Raw genomic sequence first — 24550 nt, forward strand, 5'->3', positions numbered from 1 at the left:
AGGAAGTCTGAGGACTTTTTGTGCAATTTACTCTCTTTTTATCCACACTGTTGTCCCCTTTGTGAACAACTTTCCCAGTACATACATTTGTGAGAAGTCCACTCTACTCTGTATCATCATGATTGCTTTGCAACAAGAACATTTACAAAAACAGAAAAGACTGAACGTGTTGTCATCAGTGGGAAACAGTAAGTAGAAATATATTTTACTTTTCTGTTTGGTTGATCAACGACAGGATCCATTGGCTGCTGGATTCCCACTGCCTTAAAACTATTTGTTTTCTGCCCTGTTGGAGAGATAATTTAGGGCGTGAACATCAACCCTTTGAGGATATAAAACCAGTGAATTCTTGAAATATGATGATTTTTTTCTTGGAGTTGCTGCCTTGATTAGCAATCAAAAGGTTGTCTCCCAACTAAATAAATTTTATTGTACGGTGAAGGTAAGAGGAAGTAAACAAAGTCGGCCTTTTGCCAACCAAATGTTAATTTCTTTGTATAATATCCATTCTCAGATCTTTCTTTCTTATTTTTTTCAAGTAAAAAAAAAATATGAGAAAAAAAAAGACCTCAAATTAACCTCTGAAGGGCAGCTTCACCCCACGTTGCTTGGCAATATGCTTGGGGCACATTCAATTGAACTATGTAGTTTATTATTGTACTTTACAAGTAACTGTCCAAAATTAAATTACACCTGTGTTCACTTAAAATTTTCAGAGTTTGATAGAGCTTTATAGTACAAATTGGAGTTCAATTACAACTTGACTAAAGCATTAAGCTCATGTTGTGATGCATTGTGATGTACTGAATTATACGATGGAGAATAATGATATAGATTCAAAGGTACTGAGTAGAAATGAAAGCTGTTACAGAAAATAAAAATCAGAGTCGACATACTTTTGAAAAGAAACATGTTGCTTCATTCAGAAACATGTTGAAAAGAGTGTGAGTTTATGGATACAGGAGACATGTTTACACAATTATGACTGCAGATCATAACACTATTCAAATGAGTCATTTTACTTCATATAATTCAGATTTAGAGGCAAAGAAATTTTAAAAAAAGTAGGCTAGATGAAAGCAATCAGATGATGTGTCTGAGTAAAAAAGCAGCTTATGGACAGTTATTACTGGCCCTGCAGTTCTACATAATGCAGTCCTCGATATACTGAATGCAATGCTGCACTGCTCTTGAACGCTCCGCATGAAATCTGAACAGCAGCAGAGTTTTCCAACAATGTGTGTCAGCAAGTCAACACCAGCTGGAGTCTGTGCTCTCTTAAAGGGAAAATCCAGCTTGAATATAACTCACGTGTGCTCCCTCAGAGAAATGCTGTGAACATGAAAACTGACAGTTGTGCCTCATATTTGTTTTTACAAAACCCAGTTATTATTTGCATTTTGGTCACCACAATAGTTTTAATAGTAACCTGCAAGTTGACACACTCCAGGTTTTGTCCATTTTTTTGTCACTTTGCACGATACCTATTGAGGCTCACAAATATTGATGAACTGCCTGCACTCAGAGGGTTAAATGCAGTATGTGAACTGTTTAAACAAGGATTTTCCCTTTAAGTAACAGGGACAGTGTAAATATCCACTTTACAACAGCAGGGACACAAGTTACTGATTACTGTGAGTCTACAACAAGTGATCATCAACACTGATAAGTTGAAACTATAGTCCAGCTTCAAAACATCTCCTCTGGCAACAAGCAGAATCACTTTTAACACCATTTTAAGCAAAATTCAGTAAAATGTCAGATGAGTCAGCCGCTCAGTATTTCTATTAGGCCCTGCTGTTGATAAGTGGTTACTGTACGATCTTCATTTACTTCAAGTACACTCTTAAGAGGGACTGGAAATGAACTTTTACAAATCATGTCTGCAGTGGCTGTTGCCTGCCAGAATCAACCATCCTTGGAAGCGATTTCAGCAGCCAGCTGAAATATCTGGAAAAAAAAAACAGGCCCTCCAAGTGAGGGCTGGTTACCTGCCAAAAGTGGCTGATAGATGCCGAACCACAGCCAAATGAGGCAAACACACTCAGCGGGTGGCTGGTGGTGGTGGTTTTGAGTCCAGATTGTGACACCTTGCAAGCACATTGTTCACACCCTGATGTGTAGATGTACAAGCTCTGTTGTTAATCATTGTCACTTCAGGACGTTCAGTGCTTTATAATGCACCGTGGCGTGGATTTTTAAGACATGAATCTGATGTGACAGCATTGTTACAATTATAAGTTGTGTTTGATTACAATTCACTCATGGTGTGCTTACTGTATAATGCTCTGTTGATGTATTAGCTACATGTGCTACACTTCAAAGCAAAGTGTTCCCAGGGCTTCTTATAGCGCTGAATAACAAAGGGAGACCACCAAGCCAAAACCAAACAATCCTCCAGATGCACAATGGGGCATTATTGGCCGCGCTAAGCTTTACTTCTCATAAAAACACAGGTGCCTTGCATGGGACTTCAGAGGCACAGCTTATTCAATAAGGCAATATGTACATGTGAACTGTTGTTTTTTTTCCTATATGGTCATTTCATAAATAAAATCTAAAATAATACTGTACATTCTAATTAAACGGTGGATCAAGTTGAAAAAATAAATTAAAAAAAGCACCTGTAAATATACCATCCTAATTAGGCCAAATGGTTGAATCATTTTTTTTTGCACGTTTGTGTACATTGACTCAAGAATACTGAGCTCCTGTCAGGGTGGAGGTTCATTCGAGGGGGTTTAGAGGGTGATGGCGTTCCCGTCTATTAGTACAAATAATCACACGTCCCTCAGATAATTCCATCTGCTTGTTAACTAAAGATTTCTACACATAATCTGAGCCAAAGCATCACTTTACCTGCCTGCTACCCACCTTCTTCTAGCACATCTTGTTATATAAAACATCTTGCCTGCACAGGTGGTTGGCGGTGGGGTTGAGGAGTGTGCGGTAGGCTAAGGAATCTCAAAGTGAATCAATACTTAATGAGAAGCTGAGTAATGTACTTAAATACAAAAGAATAAGAATCAATGTGGCATGATTACACCTATATGACAAATGCTCTGTTCCTGAAGCCAGTTAAGAACTAAACTATTACAATTAGCCCTGTAGATTGGATTCAGTCTGCAGTTTTTCATATAAAAGTCAATTTAACAAAACGGCTACTATAAGTACTGGCATACCAACCGCTCTGTTGCTGGATAATAATATTCCTCTTTATGCAGTTCTGAAGCTGAACAATGTTTCTTTTGCTGAGAAATAAAAACTGGCGAAAACACAAAATTTACATTCTCCTCTTAAAAAAAAGGAAACAAAAACAAACATGTAAATAACATATTTTTTCTTCCAAAAATGAATTAGCCATTAGACATACAATACAATTACATAGATACATATTTTCAATACCGCACATTCAATCTGCCAAAAAAGTAATGATTACAAAGCCAACAAAGATGCTGCCATATATATAGAGAGATGTATGTACAGTGATTATAGCATTCATAATTGCACTATGCCTCAATAAATGTAAATTACAGGCTTATGTTCTAGGGAGTTGTTACAAAAAGTACTCAAAATAACTCGGGGATGAGGAATTGCAAATCAGAGGTGCCAATAAGAAACGAGAAGGGCTTACTTTGGTACAAACTGAACATCAACACTCGGCCCTTTTACGTAGGAATTAGCCAAATTTATTCTCCACTGCTATTGAACTACAACAAGCTAAATCACAGGCGACAGGGCTGTGATTGGACAGACACAGCTAAAATGTGACTGGATAGTCTGCAGGCCAGGGGGAGGGGCTTGTAGCCACGCGCAAGGTTTGCGATAGGATAGTTTGAGGGCGCTGGGGTGGCTGCCTCCTCTCTGACAGCCTGCTAACCAACTGTAGCTTAAAATCAGTCCAAGCTCTGTGTGTGTTGTGTGTGCATATGTGTGAATGTTGAATACTTCAAAACTGCAAGAAATCAGTTGGTCGATCAATAAGTCAGGCAGTAAAGTCAGTCAGTCTGCTCCTTCTCTGGTCATGAGCCTTTCCTCTCCTCAACACTTAATTTCATTAAAGTAGTAAACAGCGCAAAGTGGAGTCTGGTGCTTGAGTTGTTTTGGCATTGGTAATAAATATACATATCACCATAATAAAAAGCGTTAATGTGGCACAGTTAAACATAATCATTTAACAACATTGTCTCATAAATTACTACCCCATCTCCCTTCAGTCTGCGTAAAAGTGACCAACGACGTCATGATTTTCACGACATGACGGAGTGGACGTCCCTGTGTGACTTCTCACTTTATCACTCAAAAGCTCAGAAAAGCTTTTTTTTTTTTTTTTTTTTTTTTTAAAAGCCAATTTCTCACACGCTTCCATACTTCATAGTTACGCTGATGCTGGAGAGCTGACGACACATAACAACGGGCTTTTTCCCCCCCAAAATTTGGCCATTCTACTTCGCCGCTGCCATGTGCTTCCAGGGTCACACATGTTCTACTCACCGGATGGTGCCAAAGTCAATGCAATGTAATAATGATAAAGATTCAGGTCAATCGATATCAAATCAATGTGAAATACTTTACAGTTAATGCCTTATTTATCAAGAAACTTGCCAATCAGTCCTTTCAAGGAAGAAGGAAGCTGTCAATTACAGATCTGTTGGGCAAACAGGTAAAACGCCCAGGACCAACCAAACCAACAGGTAAGGAGGGAGGGTAAAAATAAAAGGCATTAAAACCTTTTTTTTCTCTTCTCGTTTATAAAAAGGCAGGAGGGAGGGAGCACGTTGCCATCGTTCCAGCTCTGATGTATCACACTGACAGACAAGACGAGCCCCCAAAACCTTGAGTGCACAAAGAAGTTTCTTTCTTTCTGTCAAAAAAACAAAGCAAAAAAACCAAAACTTCACAATGCGCCAAGCCTAAAAATGAGGATTGTTGCTGCACATGTTCAACAGAAAACCGCCCGGACTCTTGCGAGTACCCCCCCTCCCTCCCTACAATTTATCAACTCCTTAAATAGCAAGATAACATTTACTTTGCTCACCCCCTGGGGACCAAGAGATCAACAAATGGCAAATAAATTAGTATTATGCAACCATTTTTTTCTCAGATCTTTTTCATGTGTGTGTATAATGATCTATCGTTTCACAGATTGCGTCAGTCAGTGTGTTGAGGGCCTCCTGTTGGCGCATCTGGCCCCCCCGCTCCGCTCTACACCAGGTTGTACTCCTTTAGGTTGAGCTGCAGGATGGTGTCTTTCACGGCCGCAAAGACGAAACGGATGTTCTCTGTGTCAGTGGCACAGGTGAAGTGAGAGTAGATGATCTTGTCGCTGTCTGGATTCAGGTCCACAAACATCTTGAGGATGAACTCTCGCCCTGCTTGGGCATCCCTCTGTGGACCTGAAGAGAGGAAGATGATGCTGTATGTTTTTGTCCATTAACTCTCCCATCCCACAGCAAAAAAGTTATTGATCAGAATGCTGTTGTATCACTCAAGCTTGGTTTATATACTCATGTAGGGTTGGTTTCATGTGGTTTCATCTTTTTAATGGACCCAACATTTTCAAAACACTTTTGAAAGAGTCACTTCTCTTGCAAGCTAACCCTAATCCTAACCCTAACTAACCCTAACCCAGACTAAAGAGCAGCTTCAGGCTGTGAGACTCCTCAAATAATCCTCCACACTCCAATATAAAAAATAGTTTTATTTTTATGACTTATTATCTATTAATCCATTTATATAATTAACTGTTTTTGTGAGTAGCATAAAGGAACTACAAACTACATTTCATTATACAACCATATGCTGTAAATTATAATAAATGAATCTTGAATCTATAACTAATAAGTTTCATACGACTTATAAAGACACTTTTTTCCCCCATTACAGCACCACAGTACATGATTCTACTTTACATGCGGTGATTCTATGTTACACTGTAGCTGTTTTGCTACAGTTTTTTGGTACAAGTCCTGAATTATTACTTAACACTGTTTCCAAGTGTCTGCATTCACTCATTTACTTGAACATTTTCAAACATCATTTGCATTTTTTCCCCTTACATCTAGAGGATTATTGGAAGCTTTCCTGTTAGACGTTGACTGTTTTTCTAACTTTCAAAAAATGAAAATCTGCTACTTTTAATTATCACGAACATTTTAGAAATACACAGAAAGTTAGATCTGTTCCAAATCAGGCAGTATTTGTCATGTTCACACCTAGCCTGTTAAAAAATAACTGAATAAAATAAATGAAATCTCACACTAATTCACTTACAATCAAATCAACTCATGAATTGTCTACTATCAAATATAATGTATCTGGCAGAATTTTTATATCATCACTCCCTGACACCAGTAAGATAACTAATATAATGTGTAGCCTACTAATCCAACAAATATACTAGACTACAGAGTATTTTAGCATAATAAAACAATCACTGACCAATATCAGCCAATAACACCTTTGAAACACTACATTAGTATCTCCTCAATCCTATTTTTACTGCTGGAAGTTTGTACAAAGATTCAAAACAAACATGCATATTGGTTAAGTGATTGGGTGACACGGGTGAGCATTTAGTGAATATTGGTTTTAGCAATAGCTCAGTGCCGATGTTTGACGTTTTGGTTGCATTGGACTCCATCACCTGGTACACCTGTCCTGCTGCTATTACTCACCATCATACTCTGGGAAGTAGTCAACCAGATGAGAGTACATGATCTTCTCCTCCAACAGGTCCTTCTTGTTGAGGAACAGAATGACTGAAGAGTTTTGGAACCAGGGGTATGTGATTATTGTCCTAAACAGGGCTTTACTCTCCTCCATCCGGTTCTACAGAGAGAGAGTGCGTGTGTGTGTGTGTGGGAATGTGTGTGAGGAGGGGGAGTATAAAGTGAGGGGGAGAGACACATACAGAGAGAGGAGAGGAGGAGAGAAAGAGAGTTTATCATTTAATTAAACCAGTCTTTCATACTCATTAAGTACAGATTTTAATAAACGTTTTACTGCACCAGAGGGAGAGCAGTAAAGACGAGAGAGAAGGGTGGCCACATTGCCTTCAAGGGTTTAATCTCTCCCTCGCACTTGATGTCAGTGTTCAACTGAACAAAACAACCATTCTGAAAGTACACCTTAGATATCATCACATCACCAGTACTGCAGTGTATTACTGTAACAGCACCAAACAAAATATCTCCTGAATTTGATTAAAAATGAATCTAATGGCATCAGAGTAGAGAGGACGTGCAGCTGGTTAGCCTTCTCTCTCTCACAGACAGACTCACAAGCGTATGAACACACACCTGCTCATTAATGCACTTTAACAAACTGACACATGGTATATCCTCTTAGGAAGGAGATGTGGCCCGAGGCGGTATTCAAAACAGCTGGCTGATCATTTACAAGTGCTTTCCGAGGGAAAAAGAGGTTAAGCAAGGCCAGGCTGGAGGAGAATCTGATTTCCATTGTTTTAAATAAGGAATATCTTTTCATCATCAGAGCCAGCTCATCGTCCACGTCACATGAAATAATAAAGCATTGTAATAGGTCAAAGTGATTTTGGAATAAAAGACATAATTACTTAGTTCTGGTTGATTAAATTAATTTAGCTTTGTGTGTGTGTGTGTATCATTCACCTCGTTGTCTGATTCCACCAAAACTTGGTCGTATTCGCTGAGCGCTACCAGGAACATGATGGATGTGACGTTCTCAAAGCAGTGGATCCACTTCCTCCTCTCTGACCTCTGACCCCCAACATCCACCATCCTGTCCAGACAGGAGCATCCAGGAGAGAAGCAACAGTCGTTTTAACACTGGAAATGTTTGAATCTCTTCTTTATACACATTTTAAGCAGCAGTGGCTACATTATACAGTGAGTCAAATACAATGACCCTGCTGAACACTTGGGTGTAACATTAAAGTGTCTGATATTCAGTTGAGTAACAGCAGGAAGTGATGAAAGGGGAATTTGCTATGAAATACTCAAGTATTAAAAGTGAAAGTACATGCTCAGTGTGCTACCATTTCAGTGCTTCAATGAATCTGCTTGAGGTAAGAGTATAATTTCTATAAAGGGATAATTATGTATGTAAATCAGAGCAAAACCCTAAAATCCTTTACCTGAGTCAAAGCAGCAATGCCACAATATAAAAGTGCTCAATTAAATATTCTGCATTCACAGTTTTACTGTTGGATAGTTTTAAACTTCAACAGAGCATCATATTTTCTTATCTTATTCTTCATATAAAATAATATTCCACAAAATTGTAAGAACAGCTAACAGATGAATGTAGGTGAATAAAAAGTACAATATTTTCTTTTCAAAAGGTACTGGAGTAAAAATGTTAAGGAGGACACAAGATGCACAGGAATATCTTTGCATGATTTACAGTTCAAAATGCATTATTTATAGTTATTTATGCAGCCCTCAGTTCAGTCTTTGTCTGAAACAGGCCATTTTAGCTCCTGTCTCTTTAAGGCGCCTCCCTTTTTTTTTTTTTTTTTTTTTTTTAACATACTTTGACCTCATCTTTTGGAACTTTGACTATATTTATGTATAAAAATATATAAATGACAAAAACAGAAAAACACAAAAGCATGTTATGTCACCTTTAAGCCTTGCAAAATGGGAGTAGTTGTAAACTTTGTCTAAAGAATTCATCGACAACAGTGCTGTTCTGCCTCCAGATGTTGAATTAATCTCACCTGAATATGACACTCTGCAGGTCAAATGGGTATTCAATTATGCCCGTGGTTGGGACTCGAACCCTCAACACATCCTGTTGGGTGGGAAGGTAGGATGTTTCAGCAATCCTGTCCAACGCATTCAGGTAACTGCAAAGATAGAGAGTAAAATGATCCACGATGTCTATTTGTCATCACAGAAAGCATCCACTTTAGTTGCTACTGTACTTTCTAGAAATTGCTACTAATATTTCACCTTAATCATATTTTTAAAAGCCTGTATCACTGTGCTTTTTTTCCCCCCATTCTACTCACTATTTAGTAGAGTCAGAGAGTTGGTATTCCCTCCTTCGATCATAACACTCTTGGATGCCCGGGTCGTTCCATAAGCTCTTGATTGCATCTACATAAGGATTCTCGAACATGGTGACCTTTTCTACGTCCACCTCTCTCACAATATTGGCGTTACCCTGGTGGAAAAAAGGAGAAAAACTGCTGTTATTTACTGTGACATACATATTTATTCAAAGACATCAAACACAAAGTAATAAGTGATTCGTCAAGCCCCCCCCCCCCTGTGAAATATAAATCGACATACAGGTTACGCAGTTCTAATTATCACTAGTTTATTTTCTCACTTGCATATTCTATATCCAGACATTTCTTTACACCCCAGGCTCAGTGAGGACCTAATATCTGAGGCCTGAATCCCACTGGGCCTATTAAGGGGAAAGTTTCGCTGCTCCAGATTCCCATTAAAACTCTCCAGTGTCCCATAACATGTGAGACAGGAGAGTTTTGAGAGAGATATTGAAACATACTTCTTTAAATATTGCGCTAGTATTCTTTATGATTATAATGTACACTTTATGTTAGCAACTAAACACACACAATTTCTTTATTGTAGTTTTCAAACTTAGTCATATTAGGTCTGCAGTCTCACCACAGGGTGATAACTGGTGAATCTGTGGAACATCTTAATGTAATACATTTGAATTTATGTTAAACTAGATTTTTACATTCAAAATTCAACTAGGAAATGTCCCACATGTAACAACCTAATTATAAAATATTCAGTATGATATTTTGAAGAAAAAAAAGTGCAAATTATGACAACAATGAATGTTTATTACCATTTATCATACAGCACATGATAGCCATTATCTTTAGAATCATTGTCCAATGTCCTTTCATTAAACATCATTAAAATATAGTCTTACAGTGCGCTAGAATATTGTATGGCTCCATGACTCAGGAGTTGGCAGACATTGTGGTCCTAATAATTCCCCTTGAATTTTAAGATGATGGTTTAATATAGAACTGCCTTTCACTAATTATTACCTACATGTACTGTAGGTCGACAGCAAGACCTTCACCTGAGCAAATAAAACTTGATATTGTTTAACCTATCACCGTGGAGCGCCCCGATCCATAACTGAGAAAACATGGTCTTTATTTTCAGTGTGGACATGCGGTTGTACAGTTGACCGAAATGCACATAAACTAATCCTCATTCTCACCGTCTTGAATGTGGCTCCTTGTCTCATATCAGCAACGTGATAAACAGTGAATTGTATGGCACAGAGTAGATACACTGCTGGTGTCTTTCAGTGGCTGAGCTTGAGTATCCTACAAGCCTACAATAGTGACATTAACTACAGTATAAATGCTCAGAAAGAGAGTGTAAACACGATCAACAGGTTTCATTTTCACTTCCTTTGTTATGTCAGTGAACTCCTTTGTCGAAGGTGAAATACTTCCCATTTTAGCTTTATGTATATGAGAACACAAGGATGTTGGTTACAAAGTCTGACAGTAGTTTTGTTGTACATTTGTTTAATTGTTTGCATATCATAACTTTGATTTCATTGTACACTAGGGCTGGGTGACAGACAAAATCAAATATCACAATATTTTTGACCAAATACCTCAATATCGATATTGCGACAGTATTATAGGGATGACTATTGGTGCTTTCACTATAATATTCAAAAATAATTATCAGTAATGTGGATATAATGACTAAGTCGGTAAAGTCAAACAATAGAACAGTCTGGTAAGTTCAGAAAATGACATCACTTCACTGTAATGCAGCCTTTAAAACCAGGAAAAAACAACACTTACACAATTGAGTTGATCTTAATAGTGCCAGGACGTTACAGTACTCTCATTACACAGAGACTAGTTAACTGACACAATGACAAAATGACAGGAATTAGAAGCACGTTTTGCAGTTTCTGACTGGGCCATGGCAGAAAACACTGCTTCATATCAAAGCAATAAGACGGATCACACTGGTGGTGCACTGGAACTAGTGTATAGTGAAATGAAGGGATGGGAGAACAAATGAACAGTTTATATATTTAATTGTATGTTTGATGTAGTTTGTTTTTTATTATATAAAAAGTACAACAGTCTCTGAGCTGAAACAGCACATTCATTTTCATTCTTGTGGGACGGGAAGCGAAAGCAAAAATGGAAAAAATATATGATCCACTGCAACAACAGAAATTCAAAAAGCACCTGCTCAAGTTAACCTCACGTTGTGGTGCCATTTTAATTCTCACCGTTTAAACATTTAGGTGTTAAACTCCGCACACCTGGTACACAGATTTGGCTCTCTTTTTAAGTAAAAAAATGTGTTTGTTTCACATCGTGTCTAATAAACTCAGTGCTGACGGCGTGCAGCAACTCATTCATCTCTTTCATTAAATCTCACCATTTAAAAGATGAAGTTATGACCAGAAGCTTTTAGTAGATTCCCAGCACAACTTCAGATATAGCAGAAATGAAACCAACATGTGGTAGCACCTGACATGTAGCAACCTGTTGTTTTACCTGGCAAACAGCCTCCTGAAATCTCCTGAAAATGTCCTCAACCAAACAACATTTCTAAAACAATTACAATATCCAAATATCAAAGTTTTATATTCATATCACGTTGTATAGTCATTTTTTTAATCCTCTTTTTTTCTGTGCATTATCAATAAAATACTGGGTCCTGATTCTAACATCTCAAGATAATGATCAGATTTCAAGCCATCATATTTGTTGAATATGTTACATAATGTATCGGTGCTTCCTCCCCAAATATCCATAAAACCTTCCAATCAGCACATTGTCTGGCTGTGGCCGGGCGGGCAGGAGCTGAAGCAGCGTGGTCAGCTGTCACCTGAAATGGTCTGATTTATAAAAAGCGTTGCTGAGGTGATGACTCCTATGCTCCACTTCCTTTCATTTGTCGCTCTTCCAGGGAATAAACTGTGAGCAAGAGGTCACTGTAACAGCTCCCAAAGCTATGAGTACACGGTCAACTCACACAAAGCAGCTGAAGTGAAGTTACGGAGAAGTGAGGTCCAATTTGGGTGAATGGTACACTACGGGACTCTCCTGTGTATTTGCATACGTGTCTTTGTGTGTAAGTACTGTGTGCATCCATGGATTGGAGTGCACGGAAATACACAAGCAAACACAAATACACACAGGGGTGTGGGGTGTGATGGAGTGGTTTAAGGACACAGGAAGTGTCAAAAAGGACAGGAAACGATTACGGATGGCTGTTCCAAATAAGATAGACAGTACTCTAAAAATATACAAGCACGCTGTGGCCACTTTCTTTCTTTTTCTTACACCATTTGTCACCCATCCTACTCCAGAGCTCATGTCAGTTTGGGGAATTTGAACTGTTTTTCTGTGAAAGGATCTCATTTACCTTGTTGTGCTCATATTTGTAGGGGATCTTGAGAGTCTCCATGGCTCTGATCATGGCCTGCATGGCTGTGAAGATGTTCTGATAGACCAGTTTGGTGAAACCTCTTTTGTCCTCGTCGGAGTAACCGGTGCCATGGATAATCCTCATCTGTTTGATGAATGTGCTCTTCCCACTCTCCCCAGTGCCTGAGAAAGTAGACAGGGAGTGGGGACAAATGATCATAGTTTATTTATTTTGTAGGTTTCCACGGTTTCATTTAACCAGATAACACATTTAATCTCCCGCCTCAGCATCCGCACTCCTTAAATGGACATTTAGTCATTTATGACTTTCACTTACATGCACACACATTTTTTAACAAGCAAGCCTCTTTAGCTAAGTGACTGATTGAAAGAGCCATAAAAATATCAATGTTTCTTTCAAACATGTTATCATTCTTGCAGATAAGAGGGGGAGATAGTTTCACAACTGAGACGGTTCAATCTTCGGTCACTGACACAAATACAGAATTTTGTGAGTGATGCTTCTCTGGACTTCTCTCTTCTCTGTTGTCAGGGATCAGCTTTGTGTTAAGTAGACATGGCAGTGGAAAAATGCTAATAGTAATGTCAACATGAGAAGCATTCACCCTTTCTTTTAAAGCACAATCCAGGATTCAAGTGTAAACAAAGGGTTAACCCACTACCCTCAATCCAAACAGATGTAGGGACTCTGCCATCACTCCCAACTTGATTGACAGGCCATGTTATACATGGACTAATACACAACAAGAACTAAATCCAAGTGATATGGTTTCTACTTGCTGTGAAATGTTGGTTTAAATCCATATTGATGTACACAAACCTTGTGGAGTTTTGTTTAATTATCAGTAAAACTGCACTTTATCGTTACCCTGCGGCAACACACCCACAGCAGAAACCATGTTCAACAATGCTATAGTGCTAATGTTGGTCTGAATGAGCTGAGAAACATTATCACCTTATAAGGCTGGTATTGTGGACTTATTAGCCTATTTACACATCCAGTAGACAAGGAGCAAAATTAGTACCTCTGACCATTTGACAAATTCATTTATAATAATATTAATATTTAAAGTGCAAACCTTGAAAGTGTGGATGACTGTATTCAGGAATCTAAAGTATTATGGAAACATTTAAAAATATTAACATCTATGAGGCTTTTTCTTAAGGGCAATAAGCTGAATCATGGCTTTCGTGAGACAACATCCTGTCTTGGAAGAAACATGAACACACACACACACACATATACAGTACGTACCCAGTCACTCATGCACATAATATTATGTGCTGGCGGCTTTCCTCTCAGCCTGTTTACTTGGTCTGGTGACAGACCAAGAACAACATCTCGCTCCTCTCAGCGGTGACAGGAACTATTTGGGTGTGAAGAGCTGGGAGTGTAGTTTCTCTTTGGTTCATTGAGAATCTTGGCAGTCCAATTGAAAGGTCTAACTTTACCTCACTGCTAACTCTTGAATAACTTTGGCAGGAAGGAGTGTGTGTGTGTGTTTTTCATGTCAGCAGCCAAGAGACATGTGATGCATTCCAGTGTAAAGTCTCTGTTACAAGAGTCTGGATGTGCTACACAACTTTGCACTGTATAATATAAACTCTATCTTAGCCAAATTAGCCTCTCCACTGTGGGCCCATAACAAAGTCTAAGCACTTTACAAAATCAAATTCTAAAGGTTGCCAATTTAGATGTTTGAAATGAGGAGGGAGGGTAGTAATGATATACAGTTATTGTAAGTAAGACAACACAATTACCCTTGAAGTACTCTTGGGCCGAACAATTTTTGGAGCATGAAACAAAGAGGAAGTGCTAACATATACACTGAGCAATCAGAACATCTGAATTTGAAAGTGTGGTTTGATGATGTAATTTGGAAACACGGAAGTAAGGCTACACTCATTTTATTTACAAATTATGTTACTAATCTGTTCTGACATATATAAATGCATTAAAACTAGACATGATTATGTGTCACCACCTGCTTTCCACACATATACATACACACACACTGCATCCACCTATGATTAACTATTACATTAACCTCAATGACAAGTTGTAGTTTTTTGCAGGACACAAATAGCGCTGCACAAGAGTTAATGCCTTACAGCATCCATCCTAAATATAGGTGCTGTCTATTTTTTTAAAACAGGCAAAGTGGAACAGTGAGTAATCTCTCAAAAACTTACATTAAGTGTGCCAGTGGGTTTTGGATTTGTTCAGGCACTAAAGGATCTGGGTTGCTCTTGTGTGACACAGTTCTGATCAAACAGAGACAACAGGAGAGAACCTGACTGTCTACTGTAGAGGCAGTCACAAAAAGATGACTGTGAGTGATTCAGAAAGTTGAAGTCAGATATAGAAAAACTTTCTTCCCCATCGGAGTCCTGATGGTTCCTCTCGAATACGAGTGATAGACAAAAAGAAAAAGACAGAGAGAGAGAGAGAGAGAGAGAGAGAGAGAGAGAGAGAGAGAGAGAGAGAGAGAGAGAGAGAGAGAGAGAGAGAGAGAGAGAGAGAGAGAGAGAGAGAGAGGGAGGGAGTGAGTGTGCTGTGAGTATATGCTAGCACATACTCCGGCCATTAGAGACTGCTGAGTCACCTTTCAAACCAATGCAGTGACCCCAGATTAACATGTGTTTGAGGTTGGTGTGAACCAATCTAGTTTGAGGTGAGTATCTCTGATCTAGCTCTGTGCCCGGAGGCCAAGCTCCAGGACTCGAGAGGGTAGTTGGAAGCAGAGGCAGAAGAAAAGAAAAGAAAAAAAAAACCCACCAAAAATGAACACAGGCTGCCGTGTGTCTGTGTGTGGTGCCTTCATTTATCTGAAACTCTAGACGTTGTTAACTTAACTGTGATCACAACCTAGTCTGTCAGACTGTCAAACTGTAAAAACAAACAATAAGATCAATGTCATCAAACTGATAATGGGAATTTGTTAAACTTCCTATATTAAAAACACAGAGCTACCCACTACTGACTTTTTAAACCAAATGGGAAAAAGGTTGCAAAAACACAGATATGGCGCTTTAGCATCATTATAAAAAAAAATGCCTGAACGAAGAAGAGGAAATAAATTTGACGCCGAGAGCTAAGTGGCACGTCAAAGTGAGTTAACACACTTATGTTAATGCTTCAGTGAAAGCTGCTTTGTGTTGCTGTAACTGCAGTCAGCAGTATCTGAGCAGTAGTTGTATCTGTAAAACACAAAATATTGCGCACTTAAGATTTACCATTTGTCAACATGCATTATCGGACCTCGGTTTATAGCCCTGCTCCCTGGGTATTGGGGTCTTGGGGCCAACAAGGGTCAGACACAGCTCGGCTCTGATTTAAAAGGGTGAACTATAGAATTATTAGAGGAGCACTTAAGTAGATATTGGTGGAAATCTCAAACCTTCTTATCCATAAATTCTGCTCTTCTCAGTCTCAGTTACTTGAACATGAGTTTCTATGTGAACCAAATACAGAAAGCACCTCTTTTTTATGAACTGAAAGTTAACAGCTCAGTTGAAGTAATTATATGATATACCAGGTCAGGTATAAATCTGTGACTGAGCAGTCATGTGTATAAAAAATATTTGTAAAAAAAAAAAAAAAAAGATCTGCAGAGTCGGTTTTGTTTTTCACTTTCATAAGGAAAGTCACTCACTGTTTGTCAGATCTACTCAGTGTTATTGGCAGGCAGCCCTAAGCTAGCACCAGCAAATCTCAAGGCAAAACACAAAGCAGAGACAAGAACTTGATAAAAAACACTGCTGTGCAGTCATGTACCTGACTAGACAGCACTCTGATGTTCTTCAACAGCATTTAAAACGTGAATATCTACATGTTAGAGTGAGTAATTTTTTTATTAATAAAGCTGCGGATGTCTGCTTTAATGTCAGTAATGTGAAAAGATGCACTATATTTCCTGTCGATGTCATGCAAGAGCTGAAGTACGCTGTATAAAATGCTGACGCTGTGTTAAGTAGTAAATTGTCTCACACAAATTGAATCATGTTAGAAAATTATAAAAAAATTACTTCAGTTTTACTCTGATTCTGCTCTTTCTATTGCTGCACTGTTAACTTGGCTGCGTCCATACTAGAATCATACGATATCTTTAGTGCTTCCTCTCACAATTGCAACCATGTGTTTGTTAAAAGCTTGTTAAAAGTTGCGGCGGACGTTGCTCAGTTGTAGCCTCGACAAAGTTCCCACAGCTTTCAAACTGTAAGTCCAAACTGTAAGTAAGATAAAAGCAGCTGACAATGATTGGGTAGATCAACGCTGTTGCAAATGTTTTTGACAGATGATATGCAAAATTTGAGAGTCAAAAGTGCAGGTTAAACACGCGGCGATGACTTTATCCAGCTGTTGGATTGAAGTGTATTTTCTGACTACAAAGGAAATTCCAGGTTCCAAGTTGATCAGATCAGAACTGTTCATACCCCCATCATCCCGCTTGTCTATGATTTCCTACATGTACGTGTATGTGCATGTGTGTAAAAGGGGGCCAGACATCATAAACTAGGTCCAGTGGTCACTTGAGGATTGGAGCTGAGCTGTGCCACTTTTGTAATTAAGCAATTTAAAATCAATTTAGCTGATGGACACAAGCCTGATAATTATGTTCATCACTTTTAACTGTAAACTGACAGCTGAGACATCATTGCTAAACTAATATAAGTCAGAGGCACATATGTCAATATTACAGTGGTGTACACATGATTTTTCCTTATTTCAACTGTCCCTATAGTCTACATCATGCAGCCACTTTGTGAGGTTAACTTTGAATAGACTGTGAAGTGACAAGCTACTAAAATACAATCCTTAGAGACCCTACACTCTATCTGTAATGAGTGTGTTGTGTGCATATGTTCTACACGCTCAAATGTGGCATCAAGTATTGCATTCAGGGTCCACACAAACATTAAGTAAACATGGACGTCATTAAAAAGGATCGTTGGAATTTGGTTGGTTGATCGTTGGAATTTAAAAAGGTTTCTGACTTTGGAGTTTTAGATGCCAGATCATCCTTTAACACCAACAAGAGCTTTCAAAACATCTCAGCTCACAGCTGCATTATCATGAAAACTAGTATCCTGTGCTGAAGGTTGTCCTGTCTTTCCAGTTGCACTATGAGCTCACCAAAGCAAGTTCCAATAACGTTGGATGTAACAGTAATAATGTTAACTCAAACTAACTTGATAAAGATGAAAAATATTTACAACGACAATCTACAGGAAGTCCTTGATTGAAACCAATGGCTGCCTGGAAGGAGGAAAATTACTCTGAAAACGTATAAAACCACCAGTATTGTGCACTTTCTGAAAAGTGTCCTAATTATCTTAACACAAACCAATTCGGTTTCCCTGTTCCCTTTTTCTCAAGAGCACAGAGCCTCTGTTTCTTTCCAGTTTCCAGTCAGCATGTCACCCTAAGTTGCTGCTTACCCCGCTTCTCCGTTCATCAACATCCCATGACTGCACAGGTTTGGAATCTTGGCTGATGTTCTGGTCCCCTGTCGCTTTACATTTACCCAGAGCTAATGTCACGTTTAAAGAGGAGAAATTATTTACTTTCCAAAAAAAAAGACACAAGAGCAATCTAATGATGTGATCTAATGATATTCCTCATTTTTACCAACATTTAACATGTAATTTCCCTTGAACTTACAGAATAAATAACCGCTTCTTTACGCTAAAAGATGCCACGTTTTCAGTCACTATTTATTGATCTGAATCTCCTGCACATATCCGAAAAGTTTTCCTCTCTATTTCAGCAACAAGTCAAGAACCCTGAGGAGCAGCATTGTCCGCTGCTAGTGTTCATTTTTACTGACTTCTGTCCTAAAGAAAATTTAAAATATGCAGACTTTACCTATTCAATTTTACTGGATTGTCAATGGGAAGGTCTCAGATTCAGGCTAATAGCACAGTTCCTATACAAGTCCAATTTCTCTAAAAGAAAAATCTCTAAGCTTAATCCAGCTGTTGATGATGTCACAATCCTCTGACACCTCTTTAATCTCACAAAAGTGAATTTGTTCGAGAGTGTGTGCCCTTTTTTGCAGATATGTAAAGGCGAAATATGATTGGACTGCTGCTGATGTGCACTTGGACTGTTAGCATCAGAGGATTGGCTTGACAAAGTATATTTTATGTCCTAACCTGGCCATCATGAAGCATTTGATATGTCCATTTATTACGTCAGTGGTTCCCAAACTTTTTCTGTCATGCGTCATTTTGGAAGACTCAATAAATCTGGCTAGCCTGAATCCTAAAAGACTTGCTAGCGTCAGAGCACTGCTATTTTTTTTATTGTTCCTACATGAATCAGATTCATAGAGCCTTTTCAAGACAAACATTTTGAATTGTTATATCAGGAAAAGCACAGGTGTTACTAATAACACCGACAATGGCTCCTTTCCAGCAATTATTGCAACGCAATGCAGTAATTAATGTTACTAGACACACCTGTGTTTGACAAGTGAACTCTAACCCTAAAGTTTCTTTCCACATTCCTGGTTTGGGGTCCATGTTATTTCATTAGCTAATCACTTTTAATGTTATTTATGTTGCCGATGATGCCGCTACATTTTGCTGCAGTGCATACATGGATTGCCATTGACAGTTAAAGAGATGGCGTACGTGTATTCTTTCCTTGTGAACAATGAGGTAGAAGCTGTTCTAATGGATTATGACATTGATTTAATAAGAGTGAATATCTTTATGTTCATGTACTGTCAGATCAATTTCAGCAGGTTCTCACCAAGATGTCCTGCGTCATTGTTCTTTCTCTTTCCGTGTACATCAGTTTTCACTGGAATTTTCCTGACTCATCTATCTTAGTGAAGCCTTTTCTATCTCTGACTCATTAGCTAGTTTTAAACCATGTGTGTGCCAGACCCCCCCCCACAAACTGCAGCTACTCTTCCACATAGTTGCTAGTTATGGATTCTTGGTCATCTGCCCGGGTTCAATAAGCGTTTTCTGTATAATTTCTGTATATCTCCCATATCACCTTAAAATGCCTTAACGGATATCAGATGTACAAGGAGGATGGATTAAATGCTTGCAATGTTTTCTAAACTTACTCATTTTTTGTGTTTTGTGTACACTTCGACGTACGCCGTCCCTGCGGACACCAAGCAATTAGCAGGTTTGAAAGATTATAAGTGAAGTTTGAAAGCTTGGATGATTTGTGAAAAACAAGCGATGGGCATTTTGAAGAATTGACAAACTTCTACAAACTTGACTGCAGAGTTTTGTGCCAAAGTCCCACCGGACACAAAGCAATTAGGGAGTGAAAACCCACAATACACTGATAGAATATGCGTTAATGGAGCCCTAGAGAGTGCACACACACTACTTCCTCCTGTTAACTCGACCACTTGTAGTGGGAGTGGTGGCGTCCATTAGAAATATACACAGGAACGAAGGGAGACGTATGAGTTCACTGTGAATTCAGAGCCCTGTGAGTAAGCTGATATATTCTATTTGTTCCTGTCGAACTGAAACAGCATACTCATGTCGGTGCACAAGGGTCGGCAAGGTCCGTTATCCTGGTTTAACATAGACAATATTCCTATCACATTTCCCATTTATACTCCAGTCAGCCTCTCTGTGTCACCCCTTAAATCATCCCCCCTCAACACTTCCGGACAGCAGACAACCTTCTATACCTCCATCCAAAAACTATACTCATGAATGCTGGACAGACATAGTAGTATGAAAATTTCTCATTATAAGAAAATTCATCAATGCTAATTGAGTTTATTAGGAAATTAAGAAATCTCACATATGGTTGGTTAACCATTACAGGAACCTTTTAACTCTACAACTTAATGCATCATATATTCCCTATGACTCCATAATCAAAGACAGTAATTGAAGGCATCCTGTCATTAGAGTGCTGCTAAACCACTCTGAAACATAATAGCCTATAATGATAGCAGTTGCTACACAAAAAAAATAAATACTGAATATGGATCATAATCACAAATTCTTTGGTTTCAGAGCAGCAAATGTTTTTTTATCACATGAGAATAGTGATTAATTATTGAATAAATACCATATATATTATTACAAATACAGTTATGTCCTCAGTCTTACACATCGTCACTTTTTGGTTTGGGTCATTGGCTGTTTATGTGCTTACATAATGTTTGAATTGTTGGGTATTAAAAGAGATTAGAGGCCCACAACAACACAATTATTTGTCCCTACTTAACAAGGGAGGTGGCAGTTAGCTCCTTCAAATCCTGTTAAGGGGGATTCATTTCATCAGTGTGCACAAACAGGAGGGCAAAGGGGAAACCTTCCACCTTCAAACTCGTCTTAAAACATCCCTAAGGAGCCAAAAACAGCCTGCATGCGTCCCTCAGAGAGTTGTCTGGATGAAATTATCTTAAGATCCCAGTCTGCTCCACCACATTCTCCTCCGTGCCTTTTCTAAGAAATGAGAGAGGAGGGCACCGGATCAGGAAGAGAGGGGTTTCTGGCACCACTCTCCACAACCGCGGTCATCACATCTAATGGGCTTTTCCTTGAAAATCTAATTAAAAACGGAATGGTGAGTAAATGACTTGTTTTTCTTCAAATTTCTCCAGTATGACTAATACTTCTTGACAGGGTTGACACCCCCTTTTCACAACCCCACACTGTAAAAATGAACAAGTAAAAACATTATTACAAGACATTTGTGGCTTAAAAAGCAAAACTACTTATCTATGTCAACTTATTGTGTCTCTCTACTTACTGAAATGCTGTTGCATTGGGCTTAAATTTGTTGAAGACTGGTTAAAATGAATGAAACTTAAAGCTGGATAAGATGGACAAAATCAAATATTGTGATATTTATGACCAAATAACTAGATATCGATATTGTGAACGTATTTTAGGGATGACTATTGGTGCTTTCACTAATTTTACACAGTGAGATTTTTGATAATATAATATAATGATAATAATCACCAGTAATGTGGATATAATGAGTAAGTGGGCAAATAATAGAACAGCTAGAACAGTCTGGTAAGTTCAGAAAATTACATCACTTTACTGTAATGTATCTTTTAAAACCAGGAAAAGATATTGTCTCCTATTACGATATGGATATAATATTGCCCAACCCTAATGCAAACTATATATAATTGTGGATGTATGAGCATACCAGCTCATACATATACATATATACATATATATATATACACATACATACACACACACACACACACATTACAGGACGGCATGCTTCCAATCTTGCTCCATAGACTGACACCTGTGATATAATCATTGCCAGGGTTAGGTGTTGAGCGGCAATACAGTCTTGATTACTCCCAATAAAAGGTTAGACTTTGGCCCAGCCGATAGAAGACACACACACACACTCACACTCACACTCACACACACACTCACAAGCACAACACCTGGATGGGCCCTCTAGGCCTGGCTGCACAGGTTGCTGTCAGAGCAGTGAGTTTAAAAAAAAAAAAAAAAAGGTAAGTCTCCCATTGAGTGGTAAGCATTTGTTTCCAGGACACTAACCAGCTGCAGTTATTCAAATCAGGTGGTTTGTTTTTTTTTCACACTGGGAGTCATATACAGGCCTGGCTTGGACAAGCATCTCCGCCCTCTGCTGCTGACCTGCCAATCTGTGCACTCGACTCACTAATACCCCCCCCAACTTCACTCAGGTGGGAAGCCCTATTAACAGACCCCTCACTTCATGTACCCCCCCACCCTCTCCCCCCGCCGCCCCCCCTCCTTCCGTGTTTGTCCCCGCAGAGCTTACCGAGAAGCAACAGTTTCAGCTCCCGGCGTGCGTCCCTCTTATCCCGGCGGAGCTGCCTTTCGATCTCGTCGTTGATCCGCCGGGCTTCTTTCGCCTCCTCGCTGAGGCAACACGCCATTATGGATTCCAGGGTCATTCTCTCTCCTTTTTTTTTTTTTTTTTTAATATTTTTTTATTTTGCCTTTTTAAACACGCACTTTTTTCTGCTTTTTTTTTTTTTTTTTTTTTTTTTTTTACTGATTCATCCAGATTTCAGAATCGTTGAGTGGAAAGGGGGGAAGACAGCGGCCTGTGAATGCCAAAATAAACGTCCTCATACAGGCCTGCTTGTGTTGAAATAACGCGTGGACGCCCTTTATAATGAGCCTGCACAGCGCACAGATTGTGGTGGAAAAGGGGAGAAAAAAAATTAGATATTTGAGAAATTATTGACACCCCCCCCTCCCCCCCATCCCCCGGTTTCGTTTCGCTTTCTGGGCCTCCCCGACAGCTTCAAAATAGCGTCCAAAGCGGTTTGAGTTAATTGGTGTAATCTGCTTTTCCTTCTCAATATGATCAACAGATCCTTTTAAGACACATCCTCCGTGCTGCTCCTGTGTGATCCCGTCCACCTCTCTCTCTCTCTCTCTCTCTCTCCCTCTCTCTCTCTTCAAAGTCTTCAATGTTGTTATTTTTCAAACAACAAAATCCCCCCCCACCCCCGTGTTCAGGTTATCGTCCGTGGGTGAGGGCAACGGGGGAAAAACACATGAATAAAGCTGTCCGTTTGTTTTCCAGGGGCTCGACTCCCGGGCGTGGTAAGGCAGAATATGGCGGACTTTCACTCCAATCCGCTAGGCTGGGATACAGTACAGTTATCTCTGTCTGTCTGCTCCAAAAAAACAAAGAAAAGCACACATAACACAGCGTTTCAGCCGGAGCCCCTCGACGCGGCGACGAAAAGCATATCCCGGTTCACGTCCATGGTTCAACAGCGGGAGGATAGAGAAGAGGAATAAAAACCGCCCGTGTTTGTTGCTTTCTCCCCCCTCCCGGCCAATCTTCTCCTTTTCCTCAATTCTCTTCATGTATTTTTATTACAGAGGCCATCCGCTCCTCCGCTGGCAGGGTGACGTCGGCCTCCCATCGACAAGGGGGGAGTGTCACGTCAAACAAAAAAAAACAAAAACGCCATACAAGTATTTATTTATACCCCCCAACCTGTGGAATAGAAAATGTGTATGAATGGACAAAGCTGAGCTCATATCTCTATGGGCAGGACAGTTCCTCTTAAAGTTTGCTTTTGTGCTGATGCTGTGGGATAAAGTCACAGTGAGGAGTAACATCAGTAAACATGCTGTATATAGCCTATTTTAATGGGAAACAGCTAAAGTATTTACTTATTTATTTGCTGGTTTATTTAACAGAGACAGTGCGCTTTAATAAACGTTGTGAATGAGCCGGAGTTAGCCAAGAAGCTATTTTTCATCTGGACAGATGTTACAGAGTCACCCTAAAAACAGAAGACAGAACCATAAGAAGAAGAAAACAGAATATTAATGTCAACACAGATCATTCAGGACACCCTTATACAACATTGTCAGGTACTAGTTAAAACATAAAACACAGAGGCTCATAATATAAGACATGCAAAACAATACAATGAGAGATATTGTTAGTACAAATATGGACGTAATGAGACCACATTGACACTATCTGAAGTATGCAAAGCAGAAGCGCAGACATAAAAATCATGCACAGTATATAAAATACATAAATCAGGCTGACACAATAAAGGCAAAATCACAATAAAACATGTTTACAGGTGCATGAGGCGAAGACTGGCGACAGGTGACAGCAGACAGCAAGGGAAGTTCAGCACTGACAGACTGAGGACAATAAGGTGCAATTGAGTTTTAGTGCTGACAGAACTGAGTACTAATGTCCCTTTATGAATGATTATGTTCTATTTTTATTGAGATTGGAACGTGCTGTTTCAGAACGATAGTTTTAGACTGCAGATTAATTCTACTAACCCCCATCTAACTGTTAGATCTAGAGCTGTGATGATTAGTCAATGAATTGATTAGTTGTCAATTCTCTGATTCCAGCTTCTGAAAATGTAAATATTCTCTGGTTTCTTTAGTCCTCTGTGATAACAAACTGAATATCTTTGGGTTGTGGATGGTTGGTCAGGACAAAACAAAACATTTAAGGATGTCATCTTGGGCTTTTTGAAACATTGATCGACATGTTGTTTTGGACTTTTTTATATCGTAAAGACATCTTCAAAATGCAGAACTCTCTCTGACAAACACCAAATATGCAGGAAATTTGTATTAGACTGCATTACTTTTAGCTAGTGTATTTGA

At 39.0% G+C, this 24550-nt stretch overlaps 1 protein-coding gene across 1 annotated transcript; it reads right to left on the reverse strand.

Moving 5' to 3' along the window:
* Window positions 1–1396: 1396 nt before the first annotated feature.
* Window positions 1397–23309, reverse strand: LOC122997040 (guanine nucleotide-binding protein G(q) subunit alpha). Its single transcript, XM_044372948.1, has 7 exons — window positions 22200–23309; window positions 12396–12580; window positions 8999–9153; window positions 8705–8833; window positions 7635–7764; window positions 6678–6831; window positions 1397–5396 (listed from the first exon to the last, which is right to left on the reverse strand). The coding sequence occupies exons 1-7, from the start codon at window positions 22333–22335 to the stop codon at window positions 5206–5208; spliced, it is 1080 nt and encodes a 359-aa protein (XP_044228883.1). The 5' UTR covers window positions 22336–23309; the 3' UTR covers window positions 1397–5205.
* Window positions 23310–24550: the final 1241 nt, after the last annotated feature.

This window comes from Thunnus albacares, chromosome 2 (assembly GCF_914725855.1).
Source record: "Thunnus albacares chromosome 2, fThuAlb1.1, whole genome shotgun sequence".
NCBI lineage: Eukaryota > Metazoa > Chordata > Actinopteri > Scombriformes > Scombridae > Thunnus > Thunnus albacares.